Source organism: Neopsephotus bourkii, unplaced genomic scaffold (assembly GCF_033783945.1).
Source record: "Neopsephotus bourkii isolate Nb327-2 ecotype Australia unplaced genomic scaffold, CSIRO-AGI_Nbou_v1 NB_1589, whole genome shotgun sequence".
NCBI classification, from domain to species: Eukaryota; Metazoa; Chordata; class Aves; order Psittaciformes; family Psittacidae; genus Neopsephotus; species Neopsephotus bourkii.
The window spans coordinates 4,159-13,829 of NW_026902065.1; the positions used below are offsets into that span (position 1 = coordinate 4,159).

Sequence of the window (9,671 nt, forward strand, 5' to 3'; positions counted from 1 at the left end):
TGTACAGCAATGCAGAGAGGAGAGGCTCACCATCTGCATGAAACAACATTCATGTATCTGCCCACCAGTGGTGATGTACCGGCTGAGCTCTCCTTCCAACACAATTCAAGCAGTTTACACAACTCTGTTAGAGCGGAGGCAGAGAATAGAGCTGGAGACCTGGAAGCTGTGGTTCTGTGACTCTGCTTGTGCTAACAAGTCCTGCAACTTGTAGCTGGCCTGAGAAGAGCTCTGCTGTTGCACAGCTCTATTCTAAGACATGAGCTCAGGGGCTCCCTACATGGTGCTGCAGATACCTGCCCTGTCATGACAGAGATAGCCACTGGGTGCTACCTGTGCCATTCTGTGTGTCTCCAGACAGCATTGTGGCCAAGATCTAGGCTAAGGCATCCTGACAGCTTCCAAGCCCTGCACTGCCTTCACCTGGTTACCTTAGTGGCACTGGCTGGACATAAAATTGCACAAGCAGGTTTGGTAAGAAAGGTTTTAGACCCTGGATATATTCCTCTCAGGGATACTTCCTGCCTTTTGTAAGGCTGGAATTGGCCTCAGGAGCTCAAATGTTCATAACAGCAGTGCCAAATGTCAAAAGCTGGGGGACTGCACAGCACAAAGAGTCACTGATGCTGGCTGCAGGGCAGGGAATGGTGTGAGGACTACAGAGAAGCACTTTGTGCAAGGAATGGGATGGGAAACTTCCTGGCAGAACTGCTCACACAAACGAGCTTATTTTTTTGCCCTGCCCCATTTCTTCTGGGTGCCCTCAGATGAAATCTGGCAGGAGAGTCCGGGGCTGTGGAACTGGAGCTTTTTTCCAAAGAAGGTACAAATGACATGAGATTGTGCATAGAGCCAGAGGAGGCGATGGAGGAGTTGAGATAGTCATCCCCTGTTTGCCCATCTGCCCTCCACTCCATCCACCTGGAGGTGCTCATAGGGCAGAACAGGAGGGAGAAGGGTTTGTGTGCTCAGCATCCACGCTGGGTTCTGAGCATGTTCCCAGCCAGGAGGCTTTGCAGTGTCCCTGCGGCTTTGAGCAGCACCGGTCTTGCCTGCAAGATCCCCAGAAAAGGGAACCCCTCTCCCTCGGTATTCACGGGATTCATAGGGCGCTTTGCACTGCCAGGGGAGCCGAGCTGAGCTCCCCCCAGACACACTACTCTCCCACCACACAACTGCTGTCTGCATCCCTCTCTGCACTACCCCCATCTTCTTTGACCGCACACTTCATCCTTTGCACTTCCCCTCGCCCCTTGCCCCTCTCCTGCATCTCCCTCTCTCCCTTTTACTCCCCACCTCGCTCTCTCCCCCCGCATCCCGTCCTTCCCTTTCTCTCCCGCTGCTCCCGTGCGTGGCGCCCATTGGCTGCCACCAGCCGACCCCCCCGGCAGCCGCCGCTCCGCTCCGCTCCGCTCCTCTCCTCTCCGTCTCGCCCGGCGGACGAGCCCCGTCTCCCGCGGATGGCGGCGGGAGCGGCGGGCAGAGCCTCGCCGCCGTGAGGCTGAGGGGCCCGCACCCCCGTCCGGAGGGCAGCGCTGCCGGCTGGACACCAGCGGGCATGGGAGCTGGTCCCGGCCCAGCACCGGCCACGGAGGGGGCGATGGGCAGGTCCGGGAGGCAGGACTTGAGCCTCCGGTAGCGCACGGTGGGACCCTCTTCGTTCCCGGGACCGCTTTCGTCAATTGCCTTCAAGAAAAGGGAAGGGGGAAAAACATGACACGGATTCTGTCGGGGAAGCAGAGGAAAATGTGCATCCCAGCGACACGTAAGTACCAGGCGGCTCTTTCCAGATGTCTCCCGCGGGTGTGAGTCCATGCAGAAGTTAACTCTGCAGTCCCAGAGGAGGAAACATGCCCATCCAACCCCTCCGACCCCCCCAGCCCCGCCTGGTCCCCAACAGAGAGCTCAGCCCCGAGGTGAGGCAGGGGGAGTCCTGAGCTGCAGCAGGGCAGTGGGAAACAAGGGGGACAGGCAGGGATGGGGGCAAGAGGGACTGGAGGTTATTGGCCTTTGTGGTCCCTCCCAGCTCCTGTTCCTGTTTTGTAACCAGGTCCAGGCTCAGCTTTTAGCATCCACCTCCTCCTCACTTCCAGTGCAGACATTTATTAATTTTATTTTTTTTTCCTACAGAAAGTGGTGGCACTGATTTGCATCTCTGCCTTCCTCCTGCTCTGCAGATGTATGCACCAGCTATATTCTGGCAGCACGTGTTATGGGATCCCAAGTCACTTGCAACAGGTACTTTCCACATGAGGGAAAGCCCCAGGCAGATGCCTATACACTATCAATCATATCAATCAGCCTGAGGACAAGGTTCCTCATCAATGCCTACCTATGTGGGTGCTGTCAAAGCAGTCAGTAGAGCGGATCCAACCCAGATGAGGCACTGGTGTCCAATGGGATATCAAACTAGCCAGAAAGGGTGTGTGACACAGCATCTGAGATGGGAGATGGTACTTGCCAAAGTTAGAATGGCACAGGCAGACCACTTTTGCTTAAAGATGAGGTTTCACCACTGCAGCTGTCTGAGCAGGAGAACAAGTTTCTAGTGAATCAGTGCTTTGCGTTGCATGCCTTAGCATTTCTAACAGGGCTTTTGAGCCCTGAAGTTCCAAACTCAATCGTTACTGGGTTGCTAAACCACAGCCTGAGCAACCAGCTTTGAGGTCTGGACCCCAGACACTTCTCCATGTGCTCTTCAGCCCCAGCATGAGTGTCCTCATCTGTATTTGATATTTGTAGGGCTTTGTCTCCAAATGCTTTTTTTAAGTTCTTCTGCATTCTGGAGGAACATCCAAAGGGGTTCCTAACTGTGTCCCCTACTTCTAGAGGAGCATCTTATGAACATACCATTCTGGTCTCTGCCACCCTTTGCAGGGGTCTTTGCCTCCAGAAAAGCCTCTGCCCTCCTGTTTCCTCCAACAAGTGATTTGCATCACTAGAACAGCACTGGGAAAAAAAAAAAGATCCCCAAAAAATCAGAAGAAAGATCCTTGAGCTTAGAAATAGTTTCAAATCCCTTTGCCCATTCATTGCAGTCACTCATGATGTGTTGTACTGCAGGACCCCAAGAGATAGGCTTCTATCAGGACAGTGTGTCACAGCCCACGGCACCTGCAAATGAAGAAAAGTCTAAACAATTCCAGTTCTTTAAAGCTTATTTAAGTATAACAGGGAACATTTATGCAATAGCCTGTAGAGCATATAGCCTTAAGACATATTTGCCCATCTGTGGATTTAAGGGGCCTATCAGAGGATGTTCTTTCAACACAAGATCTGATACACCTGTGGAGTCTGTTGGGTTTACCTATCTGGTATCCATCTGAAGTTCAGGTCTCCCCTGAGGTATACAGAAGTTGGAAGGCCGCTTACAAAAAAGAATTAAACCTGTAATATTAGGACATTTCTGAAGAAAGATGTGGTGATACAGAGAATCTTATCTGGGAGAAAAGTCTCTGGAGTGTTTCTGGCCTCCTGAAAGTAGTTAATATTGGGAATCCTTTGAGATTTCCGTTTTCATTTACATAACAAAAGAGCTTCAGAGCCCTTTTTGTTGGGATGGGTAAAGGTGAGCTTCAGGGTCTCTGTTCTCTTCCACCAAGTCATCCTCCCTTCCAAGGAGCTAGTTCATCAAGAAGATGATGCATAAGGTTTCCCAGGGTGTCTCTGACCTGGAGTATGTGCTGGACTGTCTATCTCACAAATCCGGAGCCTTGACAAAAGGCACGTTCTTCCCTTATCTGTCTCTTCTCTGCCTGCAGCTTCTCACCCAGTGTCAGCAGAGAGCTGGTGGTGAATGGAGAGCTTGTTTGTTCAGGGCTGTCCCTGAATGAGCTGAGTGCTGTTTCCATGCCAAACCCTGATGTGACAGGCAGTTGGGCACCTCAGGTTAGAAAGGCTGGGATACTGCTTTGGTGTTGCAAACAGCTGGGGTAGGCAGAGCCTCTTCCATTAGCAGTGTGTTACAGGGTGAAAGAAAACGAGAGAAAGAGACAAGAGAGATCTGGGGTGATCCTTCTTGGTGTACCCCACATAATCCATCTCTTCCTTTACTCCTAAACTGGTTTAACAGAAACCAGCTAGCTTCCAGCTCAGGTGCTGAGCTCAGCCTCTTGTCTTGGACTGAGAGTAGAGATGCTTTCATTTCTCCTGGTGGGACTAACAACCCCATGGTAACCTGGCCAGCCCAAAAAGAGCTGCAGCAAGCAGGAGGGTACTCGGTGAATGAGTGAACCAGAGCTGGAATTGCACTTTGTCACTGGATGCTCTTCCCTTGTTTTTTCCTAAGGCACCTGCCACTCATAAACGAGAGTCAGGCTGCTGGTGACCCAGTATTCAAGACATTAGCAAAAAGAGAAATTTCCCTGTCCCTAGACTAGCATGTGGTTCTTTTCCCAGAGGATCTTCCCCTAGGGGAGAGGATCCATTGATCTACATTGAGCCATGTTCCTGTTTGTCACTCCATGCCCACTCGTGTGTCTCCCAGGATTAGATGGGGTTGATACTGTTCTACATCTTCCAGCTCCCAGCATCCAAAGACTCACCTCAACTTCCCATGCCTATCCACACCTACACTCAGTTAATGTGGTGTTTTTATCTGTGGCTTTATCTGTTCAGCTGTCATGTCCTCACTATCAATGGCTCTTTTCTCCTCTTTTCACTTCCAGATTGGTAACTGATCCTGCAAGGACGCTGCCCTCCACCTATTCCCTGCCTCTGCTATGGACACTTCTGCTTTCAGCCTCCCCACGCCAGTGGTGTCCGAGGAGGGGAATGCCTCTGGCAGCTGGGCAGGCTTCACTACCCCCAACAGCTCCACCATCACCAGCCCTGGTGTGATTTTCAGTGGTGTCCTCATCCCCGTGGTCTATCTCATTGTCTGTGTGGTGGGGCTGGTTGGGAATTCTCTGGTCATTTATGTGGTCCTGCGGCACTCTGTGAGCGAGTCAGTGACCAATGTCTATATCTTGAACCTGGCCCTAGCTGATGAACTCTTCATGCTGGGTCTGCCCTTCCTGGCTGCACAAAATGCCTTGTCCTACTGGCCATTTGGGTCTTTCATGTGCCGCCTGGTGATGGCTGTGGATGCCATCAACCAGTTCACCAGCATCTTCTGCCTGACGGTGATGAGTGTCGATCGCTACCTGGCCGTGGTCCACCCAGGGAAGTCCTCCAAATGGAGAACAGCACGGGTGGCCAAGGCTGTGAGTGCAACTGTGTGGGTCCTGTCTTCTGTAGTGGTGCTGCCCGTGGTCGTCTTCTCAGACGTTCCTTTAGGGATGAACACTTGCCACATCCAGTGGCCAGAGCCCGCTTCGGTGTGGAGAGCTGGCTTCATCGTCTACACTGCCACGCTGGGCTTCTTTGGGCCACTGCTGGTGATTTGTCTCTGCTATCTTCTTATCGTAGTGAAGGTTCGTTCATCGGGCAGGCGGGTGAGAGCTCTGTCCTCCAAGCACAAGCTTTCAGAGCGCAGAGTGACCCGCATGGTGGTGGCTGTTGTGGCTGTCTTCATCCTTTGCTGGCTCCCCTTCTATGTCCTCAACATAATCAATGTTGTCTGCCCACTGCCAGAGGAGCCATCCCTCTTTGGTGTCTACTTCCTCGTGGTGGTGCTGCCGTATGCCAACAGCTGTGCCAATCCTATCATCTATGGCTTCCTCTCCTACCGCTTCAAGCAGGGCTTCCGAAGGGCCATCTTCCGGCCATCCCGCCGAGTCCAGAGCCAGGAGGTGCCAGAGTGCCCCCCCGAGAAGACTGACGATGAAGGGGAGGAGGGCGAGATCAGCAAGATCACGCAGAATGGTAATGACAGGCAGGAGCACCCTCTAAGCAGTGGGGAAGGAGAAAGCAACCAGCAAAAACCACTCCCTGAGGAGCCTGGGGGATGTGAAAAGAGCAACAAGTTGCATGTCAGTTATTTATGATGAAAGGGATGGTGCAGGGGAAAGGGACACTGGGACCTGGGATCCCCTTCACCCTCTTGTGCTTTTCCACCTCAAAGGCAATGAGAGACATTCATACAAAGGAATATTGAAGTCCAAGACTCCATTCAAAGAAGAAGAAGGTTCCATGAACTTCTGGAAAAAACAAGGCGTTATTCTTGGCTTTGGAAGAGACACCTGAGGTTTTTGTGGTACTGGGTAAAGGAAGGATTGAATCCACGGAGAGGTGAAGAGGTGATGGGCACTCACAGTATGGAGAAAGCAAGGTCAGCCCTAGATTGCATGATCCTTCCTTAGATGACCCAGTGGCAAAGGGCATCAGCTGCCATCTGACTCTGGCACCTCAAGGAAGTCCTCAAATGGCATATAGAATGAATAGGCATCCTAGGACCTTGATTATCTTCCTTATAAACATTAGAAGTGGTTTACCCTAAAAGAAAAACAGGGAGGAAAAATGTCTGCAGCAAAGACATAACAGCCAGTCGCATGTATGGCTGATCCCTTTTTAGCTCTCCAGTAAGTCTTGAGGATAACATTCCTCCTACTCATGCTGGTCGTGGCTGGAGACCACTCAAAGCTTCTTCTTCCTTTCCAGGGCTCTCATGGACTCTGGGCAGGCTGATGAGACTTACCTGAGAGAGCAGATGGGACACTTCTTCCCTGCACCTTGCATTCTTCAGTGCTTTCCTGGTGCCTATGCACCCTGGTGGAAGATATAAGTAGAAAAGAAGACAACGAAGCATGGGCTGGAGGCAGGGTTTCCTACAAGCTGAAATGCCCTTTCCCTTTGTCTCTCCCTAAGCCTTATTGTAAATAAACAAAAAGCCTTTGGACTTCAAAGGCCAACTGGGCAGAACTACCCTGTGTGGTTAGGGGAGTGGGGTGCTATAGATATGGCTTTGGCTTTCCTAACAATACACAATGTCTTTGAGATTAGTTGATCTCTGTATGGAGTAATGTTTGGCTGGTACAGGAGGTCAAGGCATGTATCAGTACAAGATGGGGCAGGGAGCAGAGGGAGGTTGGGGAATCTTCGCTGTGTGAGATCTATGGTTGCAGGAGTCTGGGCAATACTTGGGATGGATTCATCTTTGGGAAAAGGTAGAATGGCTAAGAATGAATAAGAAACGATGTGTCTGCATGTGTACAAAGGTGACTGTATGCAGAAGTATGTATACATTGTATGAGTATTGGAATGGCTGAAGAGGACTGTAGATCAAGGAGTCAGGGCTAGTGGAAGGTAAGAACGGGTTGGGCACTAGTGCTAATCAGTGTGTGGCTGTGGGGCATGTATAAGTGTGTACAGAGCTGCACAAGGTGGTGTGCGTGTGTGTAAGTGTATACAAACACAGATGTGGAAGTGTGTGTATGGCACTATGGGATGTTTAAAGGGTAGATAGAGGTGTGTAGGCATGTAAGCATATGTGGAAACATGCGCATGTGAATGCTTGTGTAAGAGCGTGAGAGTATGTGTGCTGCATTGGATGAGTTGTTGCTTCTGTGCATCAGTTGTTGGTGGGAGGTTGTGGGTGGGCCTGTCTGAGTGTGCATGCTAGAGGAGCAGTGATGTACAAGGGTGGGTGGGATGAAGGTCTGTCTCTCCACTTTGGCATCATTCCTGCAGGCTCTGCTAAATGTCTGTCCCCACACCTTGAACTTCCCCATGAGTGTTGTTGCTAAGCTACAGCCACCAAGAAGGAGAAGAGCCCTTCATTATATCTGGGCACTTTTCTCCACAAATAATTTGAGAATGGGAAGCAGGGACCTACCAGGAGGAGAAATGCTTTCTTGAGGTCAGGATAAGCTGAAGAAGGCAGTCAGTGGAGGGCCAGTGACAAGAGCTGGCTGATGGAAGGATGTCTCACAGGTCACTTGAGAAAAGCCATGAGATGTGAAGGGATGGCTTGTGTCAAGTGTGCTGGGACGGAAGACAAAAGCCTTGGACCAGGAAACAGAACAAGCTGCTGCAGCAGCTGAGGATGTTGGGAACAGAACCACTTTATGAAGAAGCAAAAGACAATGTCACCCAAAGGTGATGTGTGAAGTGGAGGCCTGGAAGGCATCGGAGGAATTGCAGTGCAGAGCACCTAAGTTTGGGAAAGGACCATCACAGGGTACCAGGTGATGAGACGTCCTAGCCAAGCCAAAGAGCAGAGAAAGAGTGGAAAGGGGCTCCAAACATGACCAAGAAAAGACATTCAGCCACGCTTTCAGCCACTGGTACAGCCATCACCTCCCTGACACAGAAAGATTGTCCCTGTGAGTCCTCCGTCCTGGGATGTGAGTGCCAAGCTGTCCATGCCTGTAGGCTCAGCCTCAGGACCTGACCTACCAGTGATCCCACATGGGTATGGCTTAGCCTTACTAAGTACCCCTGAGCATGGACAGTCAGACACACCAGAGGGTAGGCTCAACTCATGGGGAAAAGAAAGTGCTTGCTTCTCAGTTTCTATCCCCTTCTACCTCTTCACATCTCCTCCTCCTTCAATCCATGCATCAGCTGCCCACACTTTGGGCCCCAGTGAAAAAAGCAGCCAAACTATTCATGAGTGAGGGATACACAGTCTGTTGGACTAAAAAAGCCTCTTCTTTTTGGGGAGCTCCCATAGCATCCACTGAAGGAATCACAAACAACAAATTCTAGTGGAATGAAGATGAACTGCCAAAGATCCTGCCCATATATGGGGCAACAAATAGTAGGAAGATAAAAAGGACTAGCTATCAAGGGGTTGGATAGACAAGACAGCACAGCACTTTAAGCAGAGTGCTGTGTTGCTCCTCTTGCCGTGAGGAGCAGGGTAAGGTGAATACTGGGCACCATTGGCACAGACATCAGTGTAGTATAGAGGAGAAATGGTAGTAGCTGGGGAGCATGGAGCTCTGTTGGTGGTTGGTGACCAAGCACTGAAGAAGGCATGTGACAGTGAATGAAGACCTAGCAGGAGGCATCTCAGATGGGTGGGGGGTACATATAGGAAGGGTTTCCTTCTCCACCAAGGGGCTGCCCATCTGCCATGGGGAGGTGGGGGAGTTCCCAACATGCTTAACAGAGCTGCTCTCCTTCACCACTGAATTGAGCTGAGACTTCACTTCGCATGCCTTTGCAGCTCCATCTGCTGCAAGTCACCACTCAAGAAACTCCACCAACTGGTTGGCTCCTTAAAATACCTACATCTCCGAAGAGCCCAAGCACGGAGTTGTCAGCACCAAGCCGGTGTGCCAAGGAGACATCATTGTGATACATGGAGTCTGAGCCCACTAGCAAGGCAGCTCTGCAGGGGAGCCTGCTGAGGAAAACCAATTGCATCCCAGGGAGACCTGCAAAAATAAGGGGTATTTAGTTTAAACAGGAGTTTAAAAGGAAAGGGTCACAAGCATCATATTTTTCTGTCTTGTGTTTCCTCCTCCTCCCTATGCCGCATCTTATTTTTCAGTGACAAATCGGGAGAAAAAAATAAAAAGGAGATGAACCAAAAATAAGACTGGAGGAGGGAAAAGAAAAGGTATTTTTTGTCTGAAATTCACGAGGAGAAAATGAACACTATAACATTTTGTAAACTGCTACCATTGATTAAAAGGTTGATTTTCGTTGGAACAGATGTTTGGAATGGTGGGCAGTACCTTGCTGCCTCCTGACCCCTGCCTCTCTCTTCAGCTTTGCCTTTCTCCTCATGAATCCCCATCTTTTCCTGTGGTGATAGCACCAACTGCCCTCATCATCCCTCT

General features: G+C 50.6%; 1 protein-coding gene across 1 annotated transcript; it reads left to right on the forward strand.

Annotated features, from left to right (window-relative positions):
• Positions 1–1,418: 1,418 nt before the first annotated feature.
• Positions 1,419–8,068, forward strand: SSTR3 (somatostatin receptor 3). Its single transcript, XM_061371733.1, has 2 exons — positions 1,419–1,765; positions 4,668–8,068. The coding sequence occupies exon 2, from the start codon at positions 4,722–4,724 to the stop codon at positions 5,925–5,927; it is 1,206 nt and encodes a 401-aa protein (XP_061227717.1). The 5' UTR covers positions 1,419–1,765; positions 4,668–4,721; the 3' UTR covers positions 5,928–8,068.
• The last annotated feature ends 1,603 nt before the right edge of the window (positions 8,069–9,671 follow it).

What these genes read in the sequence shown, in the direction of transcription:
- SSTR3 (XM_061371733.1), top strand. Translation starts at nt 4,722, where the DNA reads ATGGACACTTCTGCTTTCAGCCTCCCCACGCCAGTGGTGTCCGAGGAG.